This window comes from Schistocerca cancellata, chromosome 1, assembly GCF_023864275.1.
Source record: "Schistocerca cancellata isolate TAMUIC-IGC-003103 chromosome 1, iqSchCanc2.1, whole genome shotgun sequence".
NCBI lineage: Eukaryota > Metazoa > Arthropoda > Insecta > Orthoptera > Acrididae > Schistocerca > Schistocerca cancellata.
This window is the reverse complement of record NC_064626.1, coordinates 865,105,636-865,132,803: the sequence shown is the minus strand read 5'-3', so window position 1 is coordinate 865,132,803 and position 27,168 is coordinate 865,105,636. Positions and strand designations below refer to the sequence as shown.

Genomic DNA, 27,168 nt, shown 5'->3' with positions numbered 1-27,168 from the left:
TACACAGACACAAGCAGACATTTGTGAAGGCAAAGAGTTTGCTTGTGTCTGTATATGTGTGGATGGATATGTGTGTGAGTGCGAGTGTATACCCGTCCTTTTTTCCCCCTAAGGTAAGTCTTTCCGCTCCCGGGACTGGAATGACTCCTTACCCTCTCCCTTAAAACCCACATCCTTTCGTCTTTCCCTCTCCTTCCCTCTTTCCTGATGAGGCAACAGTTTGTTGCGAAAGCTTGAATTTTGTGTGTATGTTTGTGTGTCTGTCGACCTGCCAGCACTTTCATTTGGTAAGTCACATAATCTTTGTTTTTAGGTGTATATATATATATATATATATATATATATATATATAAAAGAAAGATGATGAGACTTACCAAACAAAAGCACTGGCAGGTCGATAGACCTGTGTGTCTTTCGACCTGCCAGCGCTTTTGTTTCGTAAGTCTCATCATCTTTCTTTTTAGATATATTTTTCCCACGTGGATTGTTTCCCTCTATTATATATATAAAAAGAAAGATGATGAGACTTACCAAGCAGGTCGATAGACACACAAACAAACACAAACATACACACAAGATTCAAGCTTACGCAACAAACGGTTGCTTCGTCAGGAAAGAGGGAAGGAGAGGGAAAGACACCTAGAGTGTCTTTCCGCCGTCCACCTAACCTTCGTAACCTCTTAGTTCATCCCTATGAAATCCCCAAACCACCTTCCCTACCCTCTGGCTCCTACCCTTGTAACCGCCCCCGGTGTAAAACCTGTCCCATGCACCCTCCCACCACCACCTACTCCAGTCCTGTAACCCGGAAGGTGTACACGATCAAAGGCAGAGCCACTTGTGAAAGCACCCACGTGACTTACCAACTGACCTGCCTACACTGTGAAGCATTCTATGTGGGAATGACCAGCAACAAACTGTCCATTCGCATGAATGGACACAGGCAGACAGTGTTTGTTGGTAATGAGGATCACCCTGTGGCTAAACATGCCTTGGTGCATGGCCAGCACATCTTGGCACAGTGTTACACCGTCCGGGTTATCTGGATACTTCCCACTAACACCAACCTGTCAGAACTCCGGAGATGGGAACTTGCCCTTCAGCATATCCTCTCTTCTCGCTATCCGCCAGGCCTCAATCTCCGCTAATTTCTAATTTCAATTTGCCGCCGCTCATACCTCACCTGTCTTTCAACAACATCTTTGCCTCTGTACTTCCGCCTCGACTGACATCTCTGCCCAAACTCTTTCCCTTTACAAATGTCTGCTTGTGTCTGTGTATATGCGGATGGATATGTGTGTGTTTGCGAGTGTATACCTGTCCTTTTTCCCCCCTAAGGTAAGTCTTTCCACTCCCGGGATTGGAATGACTCCTTACCCTCTCCCTTAAAACCCAAATCCTTTCGTCTTTCCCTCTCCTTCCCTCTTTCCTGACGAGGCAACCGTTGGTTGCGAAAGCTAGAATTTTGTGTGTGTGTTTGTGTGTCTATCGACGTGCCAGCGCTTTCGTTTGGTAAGTCACATCATCTTTGTTTTTAGATATATTTTTTCCCACGTGGAATGTTTCCCTCTATTATATATATATAACCCTCAGTCTGCCTGCAAAGACTGTTTGTGAAAGTGATGTAAAATGACTAAGACCAAGTTTAACAGCTGTTTCTAATCAAGCATAGGGATGAAACAGCTTTAGAAATGGATGTAGCAAAAAACAATATTTGCAAGTTGTGAATCAAACCAGAGAACGTATCACTGAGTATGAATGACACTTTTGCCAAGGATGCAAAGATTCTGAGAAAGTTTCTGACTGAATGTCAACAAATTCAGTGCAAATAGAGCTTGAGAAACAAGGAATTAATTCAACTATGTTAGTATAGTGGAGCTCACAAACACCGATGCTGCAGTTTACATTAGACTTACCCACAATTTTTACAGGGTTTCCAGACCATGAACTAGGAAAACACAAGTGTACATGTTAATGGAACACATGTAAACCACATTTATTTTTCTGCTGCTGCTGATGATGTAATATTTACCTCCAATGCAATAAACAATGAATGGAAGAACTTATTAGAACAAGTTTGAATGTAGGCCTGAAAATCAATTACAATGGAACTAAAATAGTGTGTAATCAATACACTGTAAAGAAAATCATATAACTTTATAGTGAGGTCAAGGAACCAGCTGAGTATTTACAGCAGCTGAAGACAACAATTCGATGACGAAAAAGAAATAGAGAGATAAGTATAAACAGCCTTGCGTGCTTTTGGTAGATACTGTTGTACTGAATTGTCTATGGATGAATAAATAAATAAAATGAAATAAAATAAACTACGGAAAGTTTACAATCAGTGTGTCAGAGTGTCTTACCAGTTCGGATTTACAGCACAGAGTCATGGACTTTTAATCTATTAACCATTCAACAGCTATGGGTTGCTCGGCAGTGATGCCGAGATGCTTGTCGATGATTACGAGAGAGAGAGAGAGAGAGAGAGAGAGAGAGAGAGAGAGAGAGAGAGAGAGAGAGAGAGAGAGAGAGAGAGAGAAACACTCATGTGGATTACGGAACTGGAGTGGAAGACGTAATAGGACAGTAATGAAAGTGATGTTGGGTTGGGTTATGGCTGCCATATGCCATGGTTTCTCAGAATTTGTACTTGTGTTGAGGGCAACTGGTGATATCCTGAAAGGGGAGGTGGGGGGGGGGGGGGGCGGATGGGAAGGGAGAGTGGAGGAGGGGGTGTTGTACAACTGTCTGGGTAAACCTTTTGTGTCTGCAGGATTTCGATTGATTACAAATAAACAATTTTAATCAATCTCAGTTAAAATTCAATAAATGACTGGCACATAGGTAGTTTAATAATTGTCAATGCGATAGGGTCCGCAGATGCAATAAATTTTTTGAACGATTTCGTGAAGCCTTCAGCTGCCATTTTCTTAATTTCCCAACCAGAATCATTAGTTGTGCTGCATTCGTGTCTGTTTGTATTGTGCTGTAGCCAAGGAGTTTGCTGTGTAGGCGTGCCTGTAGTCTTGCATGCCAGCTTCCTACCGCGATTCACAACGCGGCTGTGTTAGTCTTACTGCTATAAATGAGTCTCACAATGCACATGTTTTCCAGGCGTCGGCCGATTTACGTCCCTGCCTCACTATTACGTAGTGCCTACGTTGTGTCATGTGTGTGCTTTTGTGAAAATTGGCCAGAGCAGTGTTGAGGTGACCACACTGGCAGTCAGCGGTGTTGTGTGCCTGTCGTGTGTAGATCAGTTGGGATACCATCGGCAGAGCCTCACAGCTGTCAGACCCTGTGACTACTGTGGGAGACTTCTGATGTATACTTGGGGCTAAGTACCCTGGCTCTGTAATCTTCACATGAGATACTTGAAAACGGCCGAAATTGTACAATCGTACAGGAAATTAAGAAAATGGCAGCTGAAGGCTTCAAGAAATCATTGAAAAAATAGATAGTTTTGTTTATTTTATTTTAAAAACCCAACATATCTTTGACAGATGGTATGTGTCTGGGAAAATAATCACGTCTGACCCAAATGTTCGGGATTTTCAAAGTCTCCGTCCGGGTTCGGCAATTAAAGTGATGGCAGACCAAGGTTGGGTAGGATTTGAAGCCAAGTGAATGGATGGTAGAGGGATCAAGGAAGTACGTTGGTTTTCGTGGGGGAGGGGGGATGCGAAGTCCTAATGGAAAATGGTGGGAACATGCGGAAACAGCTTGGGTGGGTATAACTGAAGACGTATAAGAAAAAAAGGTCCAGAGGTGGCTTATATCCAGCAGTGGACATCATATGACTTGCAATGACAACAGCTTCTAGATCAAGCTTTGCATACTTTTTTCAACACATTTTGTTCATCTCAATTTCAATGTCCCTAAAATAAGTTGGACTAACTTCAAACTGACAATGTCTGAGGAATTACTAGTAACACGGAGTGTTATTGTTTCGAACTAGCTTTACACATTTTCAGTGTTATGTATACAAGATTACTGTCAGCTATGAGGATGCCCAAATGCATCATTTGGTCTTTTGAGTGCACGATACCTGTAAAGAAACCTCATAAATAATGCTGTTTTCTTTGTTATCTTGTTTGATTTGGACCTAAAATGAAGTATTACAGTAACATATTTATTCAGAACAATAAATCGTCCAACAACAGGAAGCAAATATCGTCTTTGTACTGTAAACTATTCATACCCCTCACCGATTGAATAACTGAAAATATCGGGAGCGCAACTGCCCCTCCTGTTAATTGCAGGACAATACTATACGAAGCTGATCCGCATGGAATGTGGTGAGTGAACATGTCACAAAATTAATTGCATTTGCTTTCCGAACCACTTGTATGATGGAAAAGAAGGGAGGAAATTAGATGTGGTCCTACAAAATATACCTAAAAAAGTTGCTTAAAAATAATAATTCGGAAATGCTGATAGAAAAAGGAGATGAGCAAAGAAAGCAACTAAAACGGAGATGCTTACACTGCATATGCCAACAGCGCCAGATGACGTTGTTCAACCGTATTTTGTCCTTCCAGCGAAGACGAATCCCCTTGAAACGATTCCATTTCGGCGATGTCAACTTCTGCCTGCAACAGAGTAATAACAATATTAAACATCACTACACCTACCACACCAACACTTATTAACAAAAGTACAATCATGTGAAGTATCAAACGATATTTGTAACTGGAATGAGGATCTCGGATGGTGAGTCATCGACAGAAGGAGAAGTGTCGAAGAGAAATGTGCTGGTATCCTTGTTGTTCATGCAGTACATTAATGACCTAGCATATAATATTAAGAGTAACGTCATACTGTTTGTAAATGATGCAGTTATCTTCAATTACGTGCTTTCTTGCAAAAAATTGGACAAATACAGAATCAGGTTTTGATAAGATTTCAAGGTGGTGCGATGATTGTTGCAAATGTTCAAAACTTAAAACTGAGCTCTTCACAAAACGGAAAAACACAGATAACCACAATATTAATGTGTCACAATAGTGATCAGTCAACTCAGAGGCAATGAGGTATCTTAAACAGAATGATGCTCCTCAATGCCAACCAGCATGGATTTCGAAAACATCGATCATGTTGATTTCTGAAAAGCATTTGACTCAGTATCACACCTACGCTTATTGTCAAAAGTACTACCACAAAGGGTATCTAGTGAAATTCGTGATTGGATCAAGGGCATTTTGATAGGAAGGGCCTCGTATGTTATCTTGGATAGAGAGTCATCGTTGGCCGGCCGCTGTGACCGAGCGGTTCTACGCGCTTCAGTCCAGAACCGAGCGACTGCTATAGTCGCAGATTCGAATCCTGCTTCGGGCATGAATGTGTGTGATCTCCTTAGGTTAGTTAGGTTTAAGTAGTTCTAAGTTCTAGGGGATTGATGACCACAGAGATTAAGTTCCATGATGCTTAGAGCCATTTGAGCCAGAGTCATTGTCAGATGTAACTTCAGGTGTGCTCCAGGGAAGTGTGTTAGGACCCTTGCTGTTCATGTTTTATATTAATGGCCTTGCAGACAATATTAATAGTAAAATCAGTCTTTTGCAGATGATGTAGATATCTATAATGAGGTAATGTCTGAAAGAAGCTGTGTTAATATTCAGTCAGATCCTGATAAGACTTCAAAGTGGTGCAAATATTGGCAACTTGCTTTACATGTTCAGTAATGTAAAACTGTGCACTTCATAAAACCAAAAAAGTATTATTCTATGACTAACATCAACGAGTCGCTATTGGAATCGGCTAACTCATAAAAATTCCTGGGTGTAACACTTTGTCGGGATATGAAATGGAATGATTACACAGGCTCAGTTGAGGATAAGCAGGTGGTAGATTTCGGTTTATTGGTAGAATGCTGGGGAAATGCAATCAGTCTACAAAAGAGACTGCTTAAAAATCACTCGTGCGAATGGTTCTGGAATATTGCTCAAGTGTTTGGGACCCGTATCAGATAGGACTAACAGGGGATATTGAACGTATACAGAAAAATGGCAGCACAAATAGGAGAGTGTCACACAGATGCTGAATGTACAAAACTTTTAGTCTAGGAAACAGATGTAAACAATCCCGAGAAAGTGTATTAACAAAGTTTCTAGAACTGGCTGCAAATGATTACTCTAGGGACATACTACAACCCCCTACGTATCGCTCACACAGGGACAGTGAGGGTAAGAGTACAGTAATTACAACACGCACAGAGGCATTTAAACAACATTCATCCCGCGCTCCGTACATGAATGGAACAGGGAGAAATCCTAATAACTGGTACAATGGGACATACCCTCTGCCATGCACCTCACGGTGGTTTGCTGAGTACAGATGTATATGTACATGTAGACAAATACCTGTATGTAACAATTTCTAGGGATACAAAATTGAACAACCACTGGAAGGGAAGTGGCAGAGTTCGGTTGATTGGCAGGATACTGGGAAAATACTGTTTGTCTACGAAAGATACTGCTTACGAAACACTCGCGCGATCCATCTTAGAATAACGGTCAAGCGTGTGGCACTCTTGCCAAACAGGACTAATAAAGGATATGGATAGATACAAAGGTGGGCGGTACGAAACATCTCATGTCTGACTCACAGGAGAATGTCACGGAAATCTTGAACACCTGAATTGGTAAACTTTTGATGATGAAAATTCTGTCTCGAAGGCCTAATTCCACAATTTCTAGAACAATTATTACGTGAAGAATCTAGATAAATTCTTCACTTCCCTCATATCATTCCCATGGGGGCCACGAGACTAGATTATACTGATTGCTGTAAGCCCAGAGGCACATCAAAAAGTAGGGAATAACTGAACACTGAACGAAAATCTAACTTGCCCTTCCATTTCATCTCAGCCACTCGCCTTAACCTGCCTGTGAAAATTATACCTGGTCCTTTGCTGTCATCAATTCGTAGAAGGCTGATATTCCACGAAACTCGTGTCGGACTGGGGCTCTAACTCAGAACCCTGCCTTCCACTGAAAATGCTTTTAATGAGTTATGCAGGGAGCCTTGCTGTTCATGTTGTATATTAATGACCTTGCAGACAATATTAATTGTAAAAACAGGCTTTCTGCAGATGATGCAGCATGTTATTTTGGAAGGAGAGTCATCGTCAGATGTAGAAGTAACTTCAGGAGTGCCCCAGGGAAGTATGCTGGGATCCTTGCCGTTCATGTTGTATATTAGTAACCTTGCCAACAATCTTAATAGCAACCTCACACTTTCTGAGATGAAGCAGTTATCTGTAAGCAAGTGCTACCTGAAAGAAGCTACATAAATATTCAGTCAGATCTTGATAAGATTTCAAAGTGGTGCAAAGATTGGTAACTTGCTTTACATGTTCAGAAATGTACAATTGTGCACTTCACAAACCGAAAAAGCCTAGTACCCTACGACTATAATATCCACCAGTTGGAGCCGACCAACTCATAAAACAGTCTATGTGTAACACTTGATAGGAACAGGAAATGGAATGATCACATAGGCTCACTTGTGGCTTGAGCAGATGTTAGTCTTCGGTTTAATGGTAGAATGCTGGGTAAGTTCAATCAGCTTACAAAGGAATCAAAAAGGACCAAAAGGGAATATTGAACGTATACGAAGGAGGACAGTACAAATGGTCACGGGTTTGTTTGATCTGTGGGAGAATACTGAAGGAACTAAACTGGAGGACTTGAAGAGAGACGTAAACTGTCACGAGAAAGTTTATTAATAAAGTTTCAAGAACCAGCCTGAATTTATGACTCTTGGAATATACTGCTATCCGCTACGTGTTGCTCATATAGGGATCGAGAGGGCAAGATTAGAATAATTACAGCACACACAGAGGCATTCAAACAATCATTCTTCCACCGCTCCCTATGTGAATGGAACGGGAAGAAGGCCCAGTAACTGGTACAATGAAACGTACACTCTGCAGAGCACTTCAGGTAGTTAGCTGAGTATAGATGTAGATGTAGCGTTTGCTGCTCGAGTTAGTCAAGCATTTACATAACGTTCTCGCGCTTACTAAACAAATCCATGTTCTTTGAATATTAATTGTCTTCACTATAAATCCTGACCAGTAACCGCTCCACACAGACGAACAAAACTCAGTAAATCGGTGGCTTGGTAAGCTACCAACTACCTAAATGAATTATATTTCTTACGACTCTGTCAATTAATCTCAGCCTATATAATCTGCCTTGTATACAGCTAGTTCAACTTAAATCGCTCCGTACGCATTCTCCCAGATGTTTAATCGTTGTGACTGTTTCCAGTGACTGATCGTCACTGTGTAACAAAACAATAATGATTCTTTCGCCTATTTATGCGGAATACATTTTTTTTATTTATTTATTTTATTTTTTTAATGTGAACAGTCGACTGCCAGTCCCAGCAGCTGCTTTCGGTTCTCGGGAGGTCTTACCTACCTACACTCCTGTAGCTATTATCACATACGAAGATTTTTCGTATAGAATGACGTTTTCTATACCCCGGTCATCATAAGAAAAACCTGATGTAAACAAACACAAACGCGGTGATTGGTAGTGTTACGATCTTGGAAGTAGGTCCTGCTTATGTATCATATGTATTATTACTAAGTTACGTTAAATGAAACCTCAACATATTCAAATGTATTGACAGTCATCAACGTTTTTCTTAATTACGCTTTGGTTATGTAGTTTTTATTTAAAAAATCGTGTATAGTCAGCCTCTGCACTGTTGTGCTCTGATTGCCGCGCTGTTAGTACGCAGTATGAAAATGGCTGAGGCTGGTTCCTGTTCCTTTGTGAAACACGCGTCTGGAAAGCGGTTAAAAAGTGCCGAGAGATAGGTTGTTCTTAATGTGTCATAAATTTACAGAGATAATAGGCTTTGAAGTTTTACGAGGGACTGTATTAGGTACAGTTGCAACGCAGATGCAAGTTAATGTACAGCGGAATCGGTAACGCAATAGTTGCACACAGCTCGCAGGCTCGAGTCTTGCCTGAGTCAATTTTTTCTCTCGTTCAATTTGAATTACCTTCACCTCGTAATTTTTATAAATAACGCACGTCTTTTTGTTTTTAATTACATATTGCACGCGAAATTCCTGCTTTCATTTCAAATACAAATTCTCAATTACAGATATTTTACGAAAGACTGTTAACAAGGGTTGCTTAAATTAAGAAAACATAATTTAATTTTTAAGACAAAAATTAAAAACTAAATACTCTTTATTTGGACTATGTTCGCTGTTTTATACCACAGATGCGTCACACAAACATGAAAAAACAATCATTTTTACAGCACCGAGCACACCATACAAATGCTGCATTTTTACATTTGCCAATGTACCATTACAATATGAACCCAACAGAACTGATCTGGAACCAAGCTAAGGGATTTGGCCCGAGAAATAACAAGACTGTTAAGCTGCCAGACGTACTGGATCTCACGCACGCAGCTTTTTCATGTCAGTGCCGAGCATAGGAGGGGTATAGAATGACACATCATGAAAGAAGAGGAGAAAATGCGGTGCTGGGTGGCTTCATGCATCCTGTTGTTGATCGACTCGTTATCAACGTAACATATGACTGTTCCAGCACTGAAATGTATTTCTCGGATTCGGATAAGGAAGGAGCTAAGAGATTAGCAGACGACTGACTGTAATTAATACCTTCAATGGCTTCAGTATTCAACACTACGGTGAAATCCCTGCAGTATAATTTTGCACCACACGTGGCTCGCTCAGAAAAATTACGCTGTGTTTAAGTTAGGAATTGTCATCACTCTTGTTTTTGATTATAATACTATGTAAAGTGAGAACGAAACCATTTAATGCTTTCCGTCTGCTCACCTAAGAAGCGCGCGGTAGTGCTGAAGTTTTGCCGAATATTATTTCATTCTCTTCAAAAATTAAATGACATTCGAAGCTATATCATTATTATATAAGGCCGTCTCTTTTTACGTCTGAACTGCAATTGCTCCTATCATTGCAGGCTAGTTGGACCGCTGGCTGGCCAGTGCTGCTTAATGTGCCGGTAAAGCGACATTACCGCTCACAGCTGCTGTCCCGGACATTATCGCTCAATCTATGTGCATATAACACAGCATAAAATGTATCCTTATGATCGTACTTGACTGTACTGGTTACAACTTGGCTTCAGCTCCACGTGAAACGAAATCCAATGAGATTCAAGCAAACACGGAAGAATACATGGCGTATAGTAAGTTTTCAATCATATCACGAAGCTAGCTCACAGTACAGATTTAGCACTTCCCAGCACGACTGAAAATACCGTGGCTTTAACTACCACTATACACCTTAAATTTATTTGTCTGTCACGTTATTAACGAGAAATTGTGTCGTTCCTTTGGCGTGGTGCCAGTTTCGATAAGAGTGCTTTTGTACGGTTTCCCACATTCATCTACCTGAATAGTGGCCCTGAATTACACTTTACGCCAACACTCAAAAATGAAACTTTCTATATGTTATTATGTTCTAGTTTAACCACGCCAGTCAACATAAGAAAGATAGGCCGCAAAAAAGCAATCCGATAAAACTATTAACAGGACCAGATTTGAAGTATTGTAAGCAAACAAAGCAGTCTACATTGCATCATCGAAGCTGTATAAGCAAGATTTTAAAGCTTAATTGTAGTTTCCCCATTTCTGGGGATAAATTATTTAACGCATTTTTTGCTTATTTTTTTTACCAGAATATTTTTTTCTGTCGTTTACCTATTTCCGATTGTTAATTTCTAGTATCAATCAACCGTTATGTGAACAGCAGCCCGCATCTCGTGGTCGTGCGGTAGCGTTCTCGCTTCCCACGCCCGGGTTCGATTCCCGGCGGGGTCAGGGATTTTCTCTGCCTCGTGATGGCTGGGTGTTGTGTGTTATCCTTAGGTTAGTTAGGTTTAAGTAGTTCTAAGTTCTAGGGGACTGATGACCATATATGTTAAGTCCCATAGTGCTCAGAGACATTTGAACCATTTTTTAACCAGAAAAGTATCTTTTTAAATTTTCCTAGTTTTATTACTCAACTCGAGGGATATTTTTTATTTAATGGAACGAGGATGTAGTTTCAGGCAGTTAATTCAGTACAGGTGGCATCGATCGTCATGTTCATAATACGAAAAGATGCAATTTGCATCTATCAGTGGAATATGCTTACTTTTTAGGAACCAAAGTAATTTACCTCAAAATAAATGGAGTGGATGCACTACGTGATTAAAAGTATCTGGACACTCCCCAAAACACACGTTATTCATATTAGGTGCACTGCGCTGCCACCTACTGCCAGGTACTCCAGATCAGCGACCTGAGCAGTCACTAGACATAGTGAGAGAGCAGAATGGGGTACTCCGCGAAACTTAGAACGTGGTCAGGTGATTGGGTATCACTTGTATCATACGTCTGTACGCGAGATTTCCACACACTTAAACATCCGTACGTCCACTGTGTCCGATGTGATAGTGAAGTGGAAACGTGAAGGGACATGTACAGCAAACAAGCGTATAGGTCGACATCGTCTGTTGATTGACAGAGACCGCCGACAGTTGAAGAGGGTTGTAATGTGCAATAGGCAGACCTCTCTCCAGACCATCATACAGGAATTCCAAACTGCATCAGGATCCACTGCAAGTACCATGACAGTTAGGCGGGAGGTGAGAAAACTTGGATTTCATGGTCGAGCGGCTGTTCATAAGCCACACATCATGCCGGTAAATGTCAAACGACGCCTCGGTTGGTGTAAGGAGCATAAACATTGGACGATTGAACAGTGGAAAAACGTCGTGTGGAGTGACGAAACACGGTACACAATGTGGCGATTCGATGGCAGAGTGTAGGTGTGGCGAATGCCCGGTGAACGTCATCTGCCAGCGTGTGTAGTGCTAACAGTAAAATTCGGAGGCGGTGGCGTTATGGTGCGGTCGTGTTTTTCATGGAGGGGCCTTGCACCCCTTGTTGTTTTGCGCGGCACTATCACTGCACAGGCCTAAATTGATGTTTTAAGCACCTTCTTGCTTCCCACTGTTGAAGAGCAATTCGGGTATGGCGATTGCATCTTTCAACAAGATCGAACACCTGTTCATATTGCACGGCTTGTTGCGGGGTGCTTACACGGCAATAACATCCCTGTAATGGACTTGCCTGCACAGAGTCCTGACCTGAATCCTACAGAACACCTTGGAATGTTTTGGAACGCCGACTTCGTGCCAGGTCTCACCGACCGACATCGATACCTCTCCTCAGTGAACCACTGCGTGAAGAATGGGCTGTCATTCCCCAGGAAATCTCCAGCACCTGATTGAACTTATGCCTGCGAGAGTGGAAGCTTCATCAAGGCTAAGGGTGGGCGAACACCAAATTGAATTCCAGCATTACCGATGGAGAACGCCACGAACTTGAAATTCCTTTTCAGCCTGGTGTCCGGATACTTTTGATCACATAGTGTAACTATTAATCGTTTAGGATACAGGAAGCGTAGTGTACGTCTTGTCAAAATATATTCTTCGAGGACGGCACGTCTTCAAATTCTTCAACTCAGTTGCATACAAGCACTGGCCTGATCAGAACGTAAAAATGAAATCTGTGGACTGCTGGCGATGTAATATTTACTCTTTTGCACGTGTAAATAAGTGCACCGTAGAAGGGTGTATCTTGTGTGTTGTAACTTAAAGTAATGCGAAGTAACGTCAATAACTTTGTCGATACAGCCATGAAATCCATATCTTTGAAGCATCTTTCCCCCATGAGAATGTCTGCTTCATCGTGAACTGCTTCTTAATATTTTTCCAGCAGCTGTCAAATCTTACTTTACATTTATCATCTACTACAATTTCGGTGTCTATAGGGGGAGATTACATCACCGAGAATTTCAAACTGAGACTTCCCACTCCACAATCTTCTCGAGGGTCTAATTTCTTCGTAGCGTATGTTTCAAACACTGTTTTTTGCCTTAACCCGACCATTCTCGTTATTTCATAACATTTAGAGAAATGCCTATGTAAGGACATGCTTCGCAGAGTGAAATTTGATTTTACATCTCTGTTCGGCGTTAATTTACCATAGTTAACTTTTGCAATTCATTTTGAGACTTGTTAAATGAAAGTTTTGGCTGTAAAAATTTCATTCTCCGGCTCTCTCTCTCCCCCCCCCCCCCTTTTTGTTTGCAGTAGTACTGTTATCTCCGCACGACAATCAAAATTAATGTATTTTTTCACTCACTAGTTTCGAATTTTACTCAGATATTAGTTCTCGTTGAAAATCGCAAATCTGTTTCCATTATGAGTTAAGTTTTAATACTGTGAATGGAAATTCTGTCGATGTAGCGCCTACATTATATCTAACTCGCCCTTCTGCTTCTTGCCCACTCACCTTACTCTGAGATTTATATTGGGAATATTCCTATCTTCGATTCGTAGACGTCTAACTTTCCTTGCTACTTCCTGGCGGATTAACACTGTGTGCCGGACCGGGAGTCAAACTCAGACCTTTACCTTATGCGGATAATGCTCTTACCGACTGAGTTACGCAGGTACGACTCACGCCCCGACTTCGGCTGTATGAGAGTTAAGTCTAGATAGCTCAACTGGTTAAGAGTACTGTCTTTGAAAGGCAAGGTTCGTGTGCGAGTCCCAGAGCAGCACACAGTTTTAATCTGCCGGAAAGTTCCAAAAACAGTGAAAACCCTGCTCCATAGTCAAAGATTTATTTGAGAATTAAAACATACAATTTAAATAAATCAATCAATAATGTTTATCTTCAAACATTAAGACTATGACACGACCAAATTCCTGCCAGTAGTTCTAGAATTTGCTAAGAAACTCTCAGTATCAATGAAATCATTTATCTAATGGTTATAGAACATTTTCCACAACACTGCTAAACATAGTGCAACCTATCCTAGACAGTGTATCGGGTGAATTGTCACGATGTATTTAGAAATGGAAGGTTCTATTCTAGGCAAATTTTCAAACGCAAATATATCATTCGTTAAAGATTAATGAACCAAAAGACATGGTCATAATATTAATTGATTTTAACATGTATTTTGACTCTGTTAACAGACAAAGCCCTAGATAAAATCATGCATGAATTTAAGAGTTCAATCTAAATTCGTAAGCCTAATCCGTAGAGTCCTTACAGACGCAATCTTAGAAGAAAAATTTCTGAGTGGGGTATCCCGTGCTTTCAAAATAAGTACAGAAGTACTGGGTGTCGTGGTGTAGTCGTCGTCGTCGTCGTCATCATCATCATTTTATCATTATCAATGACGCGCTAGTGTCGCCGAAGCGGCATCGAATAAAAAGACTCGCACTAGGCGGCCGAACAACTTCAGGAGGACACAAAGGAATTACAGACATTGGCTGCGAGCGGGCATTGACTGAAATCACTGGGGTAAGTTGAAAATTTATTGCGTACCAGGATTCAAACCCGGGTCTCCTGCTTACTAGGCAGATAACCTGACCACCAAGCCATCCAGAAAGACTGGTCATTGCAGCTGCACAGACTATCCTAGCATGCATCCTGTCAAATCCAAATTCTCAACTTATCCTCACATTGTTAATGTAGTGCTCCTTGCCCATTATCCTCATTACTCGCGATGTTTCGCCGATTCCCGTATGAGTACGAAGTTGGTGTGCCTCTGCACTGATTAGATCACTGGCAGTCTCGCCGTAACGATGGGGTGCCCTGCCAAATAATGCCATACGATCACTTCATTTCCATGATTTTTCAATTACAGCTTGGAAAAAGACCGAGCATTTGGAATGAGCAACATAAGTGCGACAAAATATTAATTGTCATGTTGGCAAGAAAGAATAAAGGTGTTGTGATATATTGTGTAGCATTTGCAGACGACTTTGCTATTTCTCTGGACCCCTGAGAACAGTTGCAAAACAAGTTTCCTGCAAGAGACAGCCACCATGACAGGCTACAGAATCTCCACAGAATAACAAAATTTATAACCAATGTAAAAAGTGCTCTAAATTTTTAGGAACAGATGTTACATCCATAGAAAAGGAAAAAAATACAAATCTTCATCGACTCAAAACAAGAAAAGTATTTAGAAAAATCTGTTTGTGAGGAAATGGTACACTACAATGATGACAAGAGCTTCCGGTGAAATTATGAATACACACACAAAAAAATACCTACCAAAAAACCTTGAAATAAAGTACTCCAACAGAGCAGTGATAACGTGATGCCTATGTATGACAGTGGATGTTGTTGTTGTGGTCTTCAGTCCTGAGACAGGTTTGATGCAGCTCTTCATGCTACTCTATCCTGTGCAAGCTTCTTCATCTCCCAGTACTTACTGCAACCTACATCCTTCTGAATCTGCTTAGTGTATTCATCTCTTGGTCTCCCTCTACGATTTTTACCCTCCACGCTGCCCTCCAATGCTAAATTTGTGATCCCTTGATGCCTCAGAACATGTCCTACCAACCGGTCCCTTCTTCTTGTCAAGTTGTGCCACAAACTCTTCTTCTCCCCAGTTCTATTCAATACCTTCTCGTTATTTATGTGATCTACCCATCTAATCTTCAGCATTCTTCTGTAGCACCACATTTCGAAAGCTTCTATTCTCTTCTTGTCCAAACTATTTATCGTCCATGTTTCGCTTCCATACATGGCTACACTCAATACAAATACTTTCAGAAACGACTTCCTGACAATTAAATCTATACTCGATGTTAACAAATTTCTCTTCTTCAGAAACACTTTCCTTGCCATCGCCAGTCTACATTTTATATCCTCTCTACTTCGACCATCATCAGTTACACTCCTGGAAATGGAAAAAAAAACACATTGACACCGGTGTGTCAGACCCACCAACTTGCTCCGGACACTGCGAGAGGGCTGTACAAGCAATGATCACACGCACGGCACAGCGGACACACCAGGAACCGCGGTGTTGGCCGTCGAATGGCGCTAGCTGCGCAGCATTTGTGCACCGCCGCCGTCAGTGTCAGCCAGTTTGCCGTGGCATACAGAGCTCCATCGCAGTCTTTAACACTGGTAGCATGCCGCGACAGCGTGGACGTGAACCGTATGTGCAGTTGACGGACTTTGAGCGAGGGCGTATAGTGGGCATGCGGGAGGCCGGGTGGACGTACCGCCGAATTGCTCAACACGTGGGACGTGAGGTCTCCACAATACATCGATGTTGTCGCCAGTGGTCGGCGGAAGGTGCACGTGCCCGTCGACCTGAGACCGGACCGCAGCGACGCACGGATGCACGCCAAGACCGTAGGATCCTACGCAGTGCCGTAGGGGACCGCACCGCCACTTCCCAGCAAATTAGGGACACTGTTGCTCCTGGGGTATCGGCGAGGACCATTCGCAACCGCCTCCATGAAGCTGGGCTACGGTCCCGAACATCGTTAGGCCGTCTTCCGCTCACGCCCCAACATCGTGCAGCCCGCCTCCAGTGGTGTCGCGACAGGCGTGAATGGAGGGACGAATGGAGACGTGTCGTCTTCAGCGATGAGAGTCGCTTCTGCCTTGGTGCCAATGATGGTCGTATGCGTGTTTGGCGCCGTGCAGGTGAGCGCCACAATCAGGACTGCATACGACCGAGGCACACAGGGCCAACACCCGGCATCATGGTGTGGGGAGCGATCTCCTACACTGGCCGTACACCACTGGTGATCGTCGAGGGGACACTGAATAGTGCACGGTACATCCAAACCGTCATCGAACCCATCGTTCTACCATTCCTAGACCGGCAAGGGAACTTGCTGTTCCAACAGGACAATGCACGTCCGCATGTATCCCGTGCCACCCAACGTGCTCTAGAAGGTGTAAGTCAACTACCCTGGCCAGCAAGATCTCCGGATCTGTCCCCCATTGAGCATGTTTGGGACTGGATGAAGCGTCGTCTCACGCGGTCTGCACGTCCAGCATGAACGCTGGTCCAACTGAGGCGCCAGGTGGAAATGGCATGGCAAGCCGTTCCACAGGACTACATCCAGCATCTCTACGATCGTCTCCATGGGAGAATAGCAGCCTGCATTGCTGCGAAAGGTGGATATACACTGTACTAGTGCCGACATTGTGCATGCTCTGTTGCCTGTGTCTATGTGCCTGTGGTTCTGTCAGTGTGATCATGTGATGTATCTGACCCCAGGAATGTGTCAATAAAGTTTCCCCTTCCTGGGACAATGAATTCACGGTGTTCTTATTTCAATTTCCAGGAGTGTATTTTGCTCCCCAAATAGCAAAACTCCTTTACTACTTTAAGTGTCTCATTTCCTAATCTAATTCCCTCAGCATCACCCGACTTAATTCGACTACACTCCATTATCTTCGTTTTGCTTTTGTTGATGTTCATCTTATATCCTCCTTTCAAGACACTGTCCATTCCATTCAACTGCTCTCCCAATGACAGTGGATAATTAGTTCTAAATTATAAGCTTGCAAAATTAAAAGTATTAGAAAGAAAAATTATATGGAAAATATTAGATCTTTAAGAACCTGACTGTAGAAATTATCAAAACACAGGAGACTTGTCAGAAACAAGGAGGAAGACGAGATTGATATTCTTTGGATATATTTACAAAATTGATGAAAATAAACTGATCAAAAGGATCTTTTAAATATCATTGGGAAAAGAAGTCAAACCACCTGGATTCAAACAGCCAAAAAAGTTTTTGAGAAAAAGGAGACAAGAGGAGAGCAGTAGTAATGTCAAGAGAAATGTTTAGAAGGAAAATCTTGAAAATGGAAAGATTCCATGGGAGGAAAAAATTGTTCAAATGGCTCTGAGCACTATGGGACTCAACATCTTAGGTCACAAGTCCCCTAGAACTTTGAACTACTTAAACCTAACTAACCTAAGGAAATCACACACACCCATGCCCGAGGTAGGATTCGAACCTGCGACCGTAGCAGTCCCGCGGTTCCGGACTGCAGCGCCAGAACCGCACGGCCACCGCGGCCGGCCATGGGAGGAAAGAAAAGAAAACAAGCAGAAAGTAATCTGAAGAAAGGAAACATAATAAATGACGGAATCTGGAAGGAAAGAAAGAAACAATGACAGACGAAGAGCTGAAACTGGAACGTGATTCCTAGAAGGTGCAGAAATTCCGAAAGCACAACCGTCGGTGGCACAAGCTGACTCTCTTTGAAATGGGGCCCTCGTACTATCGCTCGCCAGCGTGCCTGTGGGTCACGCTTGGATTTACGTGTAACGGACCCCGGAAACGGTTGCGCAGTGGAGGAGCAGCGGCGGCGACTTCTGCGAAGCGTCCCACGGCCCACGCCGCGGCCAGCGGCCGGTACCCAGGCGCTCAGCGCCTGCCCACGGCGCGCATTCTGCAGCAGCGATAACGCGGATTTGCTTACGGGGTCCCGGCGCCGCTTCGAGCAGCACACGTGTACTTTAGCTACCTGCGGGCTCAACGTACGTAGCTCCCAGGCACGCTCTGCTCCACTACAGTTACCTCACCCGCACAATGGAAACATCTCCCCTGTAACAAATACACGCAAATGCGCCCGCAGATATCTCTGTATGTAAAAGACACTGTCCTGACTGACTGACTGACTCATCATCTCCCAGCCCAAACCGCTAAGGAAACTTGTATGTGTGGATCTTACACTATAGGCCTCGTTTAAGAATGGATTTTTCGAAATTCTAACCTTAAGGGGGTGAAATAGGGGGCTGAAGGTTTCCTCCCTCTTTTTATTTTATTATTTTTTTTTTAAATGTCGCTATTAGGACAATTTTGAAGCAAGACTTACAAAAAATTCTTATTTGTTTTCTCGGTCAGAAACAAAGAAATACGTAATGAGATTTGCAGTGTGCGCTGATATGAAGCTTCATGGCATATTAAAACTGTGTGCCGAACTGCAGAGTGGAAATCTCATTCTGGAAACATCCACTAGGCTGTGGCTAAGCCATGTCTCCGCAATATCCTTTCTTTCAGGAGTGCTAGTTCTGCAAGGTTCGCAAGAGAGCTTCTGTAAAGTTTGGAAGGTAGGAGACGAGGTACTGGCAGAACTAAAGCTGTGAGGACGGGGCGTGAGTCGTGCTTGGGTAGCTCAGTTGGTAGAGCACTTGCCCGCGAAAGGCAAAGGTCCCGAGTTCGAGTTTAGGTCCGGCACACAGTTTTAATCTCCCAGGAAGTTTCAAAGAAATACGTGTTTCAGCATTTTTGGAAATTTAATCCTATGGGGTTGGAATAGTGGTTGGAAATTTTTTAAATATATCATTACTGAAGAACAAATAAAATTATTTTTAAAGTTACATCTATGAACACTGGTATTTGAATTCTCGGACTAAAAAAAAATCTTTCAGTGCCTTTGGAAACTGAACCCCTAAGGAGGTGAAATAGGGGATGAAAGTTTTTAAGGAAATACTTCACTGTGCAAACATTTTTGAAGATAAATCTATCAAAACCTCTATTTGACTTCTCTGTTAGAAACAAAACATACGCATGTCACTGTTTTTGTAAATTCAACCACTAAAGGGGAGAAATAGTGGATGAAACGTTTTATGAAAATATTTCATTGCAAAAGCATTTTTATAGCTAAATATTTGAAAATTTGTGTTTAGCTTCTCGGTTAGAGGTGAAAAAATTGGAAATTCATTTCCTAAGGGGGTAAAATAGGGTCAGACTGGTCCACTGACTCATCATCGTCCAGCCCAGAAACTTGAAGTTTGGAGAGGGTGTAGCCGTCGTTTAAGAAGGTTTTGTCCGAAATTCCACTTCTAAGAGGGTGAAATGAGGGATGAAAGGCTTTTTGAAATTATCTCGCTATTAAAGGAATTTTGAAGCTAGAACTAAGAAAACTGGTATGGTATTTGGTTTCTTAGTCAGAAAATAAAAAATAAGCGTTTCCGCCTTTTTTGGAAACTCTGCCACTAAAAGCGTAAATTAGCGGCTGAAAGTTTTTTTTTGAAAATAAATAATTACTAAAGACATTCTGAAGGATTTTTAAGGCTACATCTATGACAATCGGCTTTTTGACTTCTCGGTCAGAGATAATAATAATAATAAACAAACGAGTTTCAGATTTTCTGGAAATTCAAACCCTAAGGGGTGCAATTGAGGACGAAAATTTTTAATATAATATTTCATTACACTAAACAAAAAATTGAAGCTAAATTTATGAAAATTGGTATTTCACCTCCCGGTTAGATATACAGAAATATTTGTTAGGGGATGAAACTTGCTACAGAAATATCTCCACAAGATCATAAACGGCATGATCAACAAAAACTTTAGACTCGAGCTACCAAAACCGCTTTTTGGTCATAAGTAGATTGGAGAAGACCATGCTTATATGGCCTTAATTAGCGTAAAAAGCTTAGAAGTTGTTCGAATTTGCGAAAAACACAAAAATTCGATTAAATAAAAAAACAAAAGATCTCTGCAGGTCATACAGAGTACGCGAGAGAAGCAGCGGGTGGTAAGCGTAAGCTACTTTTGCTATAACCGATTCGTTGTGTCTGAAAACTTTTCGTGTCTGAAGAACTAAATTTGACAAGAAGAACAAAATCCTTATTGTATCTGAAAATATTAATAGTCATCCACTAAGTGTTTCTAAGGGAAATTACTTTGCTACCTCAACGGTGGCGTATTTCAATAGTACATGCAAAGTACATCGTTTTATATTATTAATGTGACTAAGGATGCAATCTTTTTGATTTTACGATCTAAAATTACGCTGAAGCTTAAAATACACGAATATGTAATAGGGAAAAGAATCAATACAACGGTAGAATCCCGCTGGATACTAACAAAAATGCCACATTAATATTCCTAGGACTGGAGAAATCGACAGCAAACGTTCTAGAAAATTTAAACTTTTAACACGAGCTTGTTTGATTACAAAACTTCACATCTGTTCACTATTTTTCTATTTTTTAATGTCGACTGGCATAACTGAAGTAGAACGAAATGTATTTTCTAATCTACATTTTTTTGGGGGTTGGTTAGGTAAAATGCAGCCCACGGGCAGTAGGTGACTAGGTGACCTTGGAATATCTCCTCAAAACCACCCTCAAATTGCCCGGTACTGTCAATTTTTTAACAGCCTACGACTTAAGCAAGGCAATCCTCATCTCTCCAGTTTGAAACATTACAGTGAGGTGATGTAATGTCATGGGATAGCGATATGCACATAGGCGGAGCTGTAATTCCTACTCAGCTGATTCATGTGGAAAGGTTTCCGACGTGATTATGACGGCACGACGGTAATTAACAGACTTTGAACGCGGAATGGTCGTTGGATCTAGAGGCATGGGACATTCCATTTCGGAAATCATTAGGGATTTCTGTGTTCCGAGATCCACAACGTCAACAGTGTGCCGAGAATACCAAATTTCATGCATTACCTCTCCCCAAGGCCTTCACTTAACGATCGAGAGCAGCAGCGTTTGCGTAGAGTTGTCAGTGCTGATAGACAAGTAACAGTCCGTGAAATAACCGCATAATTCAAAGTGGGACGTACGACGACCGTATCCGTTAGGACACTGAGGCGTAATTTGGCGTTAATGGGCTATGGCAGCCGATGACCGATGCCAGTGCCTTTGGTAACAGCACGACATCGCTGTAGCGCCTCTCCTGCTCGTGACCACATCAATTGGACCCTAGGCGACTGGAAAACCGTGGTCTGGTCAGATGAGTCTTGACTGCACTTGGTAAGAGCTGATAGTAGGGTTCGAGTGAGGAGCAGACTCCAAGTAGCCGTGGACATCAGTTGTCAACAAGGTACAGCGCAAGCTGGTGGTGGCTAAAATAATCGTGTGGGCTATGTTTACATAAAAAGGACTGGGTCCTCCGGTCCAACTGAATCGATCATTGACTGGAAACGGTTATATTCGGCTACTTGGAGACCATCTGCTGCCTGTCATGCACTTCATGTTCCCAAACAACGATAGGATTTTTACGGATGCCAATGCACCAGGTCACCGGACCACATTGTTCGCGTGGTTAGAAGAACATTCTGGACAATTCGAGAGAATCATCTGGCCACCCAGATCGCTCGACATGAATCCCATCGAACATGTGCATAATCGAGAGGTCAGTTCGTGCACAAAATCCTGCACCAGCAATTCTAACGCATCTGTGGACGGCTATAGAGGCAGCATGACTCAACATTTCTGCAGGGAACTTCCAACAACTTATTGAGTCCATGTCACGTCGAGTTGCTGCACTGCGCCGGGCAAAAGGAAGTCCGACTCGATATTAGGAGGCATCGCAAGACTTTTGTCACTTCAGTGTATTTTGCAGAATTCGTAGCTCTATGACTCCTTGTAGCATTGTGTTGCACCCCCGAGTTTTGGAAGGTCCCAATTTCAGATGAGGATATCTTTTCAAACCTCGGAATTTCACAGTTTTAGGCCTTCTTCTGTGCAGAAAATTATACCCCCGTTTTTCAACAGACGTGTTCTCTAAGGATAGAAATTTGAAATTTGGAGAGGATGTTGATCTTATTTTGTAGGCGTCGTTTCAGACAGGATTTTTCGAAACGCCACCCCTAAGGGGGTGAAACAGGGGATGAAATGTTTTATGGCAATATTTCATTATAAAAACATGTTAAAGCTAAATCCATGAAATTTTGCAGCCATTTTTGAAGTTAAATCTGTGAAATTTTGTTAGAAAAAAAATAACTGTTTTTGGAAATTCTAACCCTTACGAAGGAAAGACTGATTTTCACTGTTTTTGGAAACTCAACCACTAAGGCGGAGATGTAGGGAATGAAAAGTTTTGAGAAAATATTTCCTTTCATTAAAAAAAAAAATTATCAAAACCGGTATTTTACATCTCGCTTAGACATATACAGATGTGTGTTTGGGAATGAAAGTTTCTATTTAGAAGGCGTTGCAACTTACGAAAAACATAAAAATTCGATTAAACAAAAAATAAAAAACAAAAAAATTACAGCGTAAATCACCTGAAACTTGCACCGCAAATATTTCGATAATGGAAGGCGCCACTGATACGTGGATTTCACACACTGGAATGTTAGGCATGGGCTCGCCTATGCAGCCTGTACATAGTGTGTTACGAGTTTCAAATGTGTATTTATTTCTTTAAAAAAGTACAAATATTTCAACGGAACAAAGCCTACGGAAAGTACCACAATCAAAGCAGACAAAATTAGAACGCCAATGGCGTTTGTTGCAGCGGTCTAGTGCAAGTATTGTACGAGATATCGTAGTTTGACCATTGTAAACACCTACAGTTGTCTGCTACATGTTGTAGCACAAACGGATGTGAATTTCACATGGGTGCGTATGTGCAGCACTACACAGATGTTGGTAAGTATCTGGAGGTTTCGTGTTGTTAAATCAGATATTGCCTACAACAAACGAAAGACAAACAAAGGTGAATGCAGTGCCTCTGTGGTGTCTGACAAAGAAAGAACCAATGTACCCTCAAAATCTGTGGTCAAGATGATGTCAATACAAAACTGCAGTCTGCCATGCAACGATTACTGTACACGTTCTAGCATTTCAGCGGAAACTGCAGCGCAGGCAGCTGTTGCATATCATCTGTAATTCTTTGAAGAGGTTGAAGTGGTTGACTTCTGTTGGCATATCTTTCGACGTACCAACCAACGGCACACTTCCCACATTCACCATAAACCATGAGCCTGTCCGTCGTTTTCGCACTGGGAAATTTCCAAGCACATCTTACTACGTCCACTATCAAAAAATAAGAAACTACGTACAAAAAACTTTCAAGCTGCTAAGCCGTTTGGGGTGTGTTTCTCAGTCGACATCATTCATTTTTTTTCCTTTTCTGCACTAAGTACATTTCTTCAAAGTGGTTGGTTTATAATTCAATCTACTTCAGTTAAACAACTCACAATTAGTCGGATAATATCAACCACTTGCGTGATACACCTCACATTACTGCTGCAGGTACTGCCGAAGATGTCATGCTAAACTCACAAACGTAACATGACGACGATGAACGGATTAGGATGCGTCTGCACCCCATTCGAGTAGTTGACTGAACAGTGCACACACTCCAGTCAAAGATTCCTGGCAAAGACTGCCAGATTTCTGCCCTGCCTCGCTGAGGTCACTGGCCCTGTAAGAAGTGTGTCGAGCTACATATAAAAGTAATGCAGCCTTCCACGCGGCAACTGACCCTGGTCACGTTTTGCGTGTCAGTAATGATCCGATGGAGAGGTTTTTACTTTCCACCCAGTATAGATATAACTCTTTTTCTGGCTTCTCGTGTTCTTTTATCGCCATACAATTGAGAGTCAAGGTCTCAGCAGTTATCACGAGTCGTGTATGCGCTGCTGCGTGAGCGAAAAATCAGGAACATAGTTCTCGCTTATACTTGGCAAAAGCAACACACAGAATTACACGAGAAGACGTATCGTGTGATACAACTAATTGAGATACATACATTAGGATGTCCGACACTCAACTCAGGACAGGAGGATGGACTACGGTATCGGGGACAGGTCGTTCTTTATCTCTTCGAGTACAGACTCAAAAGGGATCCCCGCGCATCACATTTAGGCTACGCTCAACTGAAACCAACGCTACGAAACTGGCTTTATAAGACATAGGAGTATAAATACTGGGTGCAGAAAGGATGACTGACGAAGGGCAACAAGTTGGAATACGTGTCTGGGGCGGAGGAAGCCTTTGGACTCATCTACAGCCACGAACGAATGCATGATACATTTTTAGTGCTGCTACACCTATTTTTCCCACTACGTCGTTCCATTCTTCAAGCACTATACCAAAATAATGCTGAGTAGAGCGGCCTTCACTGTACGATACTTGTCATTAACCTCACAGAGACAGTACCCGCCGCTGCAGATGGACGAATTTGGTACCGAGCAAAATAGATATACTCTACCTCACATGCGACAATTATCTGAATGTTGCTGTGGTTGAAACACAAAATTAAAACAAAATTATTACACAATTGGCACAATTCATTCAGATTTGCCACTAAACGCAGACACCCTTCCTCACTGCAATACCAGCAGAATCCACACAAAGGTAAAACAGCGAAAATGGCCAGTGCTGATGCCGTATCCTAGCCTCGTGGCTTGATCCCGACACCGAAACTAGTAGCGAGAACCGAAAATAATTAATAAAATAAAAACAAGGTAAGTGTGGTAGGTCTCAACAACAAATACTTTTATCATTTTCGGGCCTTCCAATAAAAATTTCTCCTAGTAAAACAATGGAGATCATGAAACCTACGGCAATTTTGGGAATGAGACAGATTCCTGCGACTGAATCATGGTTTCCAAGTCGCCATCAGTACAAAACAGACTGGAGGCGGGATGCAGAAGAAGACATACAATGTCAAGTGTTTCTGCGGAAGCATTAATTTACGGACTAATAATCTCCAGATGCTGGAGTTTGCAGCAGAGATTGTGTTAATTTCCTGCAGCTATGGACGCTGTCGAAATATCATCGAAAAATGATAAACATGATTTCTACAGCGGAAGTACGGGGATTATCAATCTCGCCTAGCGTTAAAATCATATGTTCCTTCACACGCCATGTTTTGGCATTTTAGTAAAACTGACTTAGTGACTTTGTAACTTGTTTTCTACGATGTTCTTATTGATGGTAGGTAAGCTAGTTGTGCACATGACGTGACTAACAAGTCTTAATAATTATTACAGCCTGAATGGAAAAAAGTCTCCTTAATTGAACACAGTAGAAGCTACATGCGAGCTGGTCAGCCACAGCAGTTGTGGCGCGTACGGGCGGCAGGTTATCGCGGCTGGAACCTTTTGTGTCAATCACGGAGGCCACTAGGCCAGGCAGCAGCCGGAGGTAAACAGCCGGTGAGTAAACAGCGGCGCTGGGTACACTCGGGCCCGGTGACCGCGCTCGTTACGTCACGAGGTGGAGGCGAGGCGAGGCGCAGGCGGAGGCGGAGGCGGAGCAGCGACTCAGCACGGCTCACCCAAAGGCAGTTCCAGAGGAGGCCTCATATGCGAGCCCACCATAGCGCGGAAAACATGTAGCATCTCTTCCTGACCACTTGATTTTAGTTGGAGACTGACAGATTTCTAGGCCCAAACACTGATTCACTACAAACTTATTTTACTAGTAAAACCCTGTCAACTGTATTTGATGCCGAAAGTTCCATCTTCAGGAATAACGCATTTAAATCGAGACTTCTCTAGGTGAGCTGCAGAAGCAGTCACACCCGAGGAATGTCATAATGATAAACAAGACGTAACTGAACATACAATTTTGTGAAAATGTGGTTATACGTTCGTCCACAATGGGTTTTCATCGTATGCTTTACTCGTAATGTGACAACAAACGTAAGTTTGAAAAGTTTGCACGTTGTCCGTCTGCTTTCAGAAATCTTTTCTTCTTTAATATACAATTTTCATTATAAACCGGATAAACGATTCGCATTATACACTGAAATACAGGAATAGTTGATTTGAATAAGTGGCTGAATTAAGGTTTTGCCATAAATGCTGTGTTCTGTGGTTTGTTTTGCACTAATGTTCCGAAGCACGTTGCGTTTATTTATCAATAAAGCCCTCCCTTACGGCTGCTTCACCAGGTCACGATGAAGACCCTTGTACTGTATTGTACTTTAACCGGGGGGGCCTAGAAACGACGGAGAGGCTCCGTCCCCGCCGCAGCCGTAGTGGTCCACAACCTCGCGAAGACCACCGCAGTCCATTTCACCCCTCCGCCACCCCACATCGAACCACTCTTTCAGGGTTATTCTGCGATTCGACCCCCGGTGGACATCTAGATTTGTGGGGGATTCGGATGTGACAGTGGCCCGATGTCTGACTGTACGGGAAGGCATACTCACCGTCAAGGTTCCAGTCGACCACGTCTGACCACCACAAGGGAGAATCACGGTACTGTGCACTAAGGACATTATCTCTGCGCCTGCTATCGGTGAACAAGTAATGGACTCTCTGAATCACTGTCACATTCCGCACCATTGGTCGGAAACTAGCACATGATGGAGTGTGGAATTATCGTTTCAGGCGTAGGCTAGTGCTAACATCACAACAGAAACGGCTGCGTTTGGAGTGGTACCATCACTGGAAAGCATCGACTATTGATGAATGGCGTCACACGTGTTAAGCGATGAATCGTGGTTCTGCTCTACCTCGAATGACCATCATCGGCGTGTATGGCGTCCACCTGGGTGAGGTACCATTCGTACAATGTTTTTCAGGGGTACAGCG

The 27,168-nt window shown here is 42.4% G+C and overlaps 1 protein-coding gene across 1 annotated transcript in view; it reads right to left on the bottom strand.

Moving 5' to 3' along the window:
• Positions 1–27,168, bottom strand: part of LOC126189517 (MLX-interacting protein) — a 401,730-nt gene that overhangs the window by 200,021 nt on the left and 174,541 nt on the right. Inside the window, exon 2 of the mRNA XM_049930949.1 lies at positions 4,489–4,595. Within this exon, the coding sequence (XP_049786906.1) occupies positions 4,489–4,595 (107 nt within the window). The remainder of the gene's footprint in view (positions 1–4,488; positions 4,596–27,168) is intronic.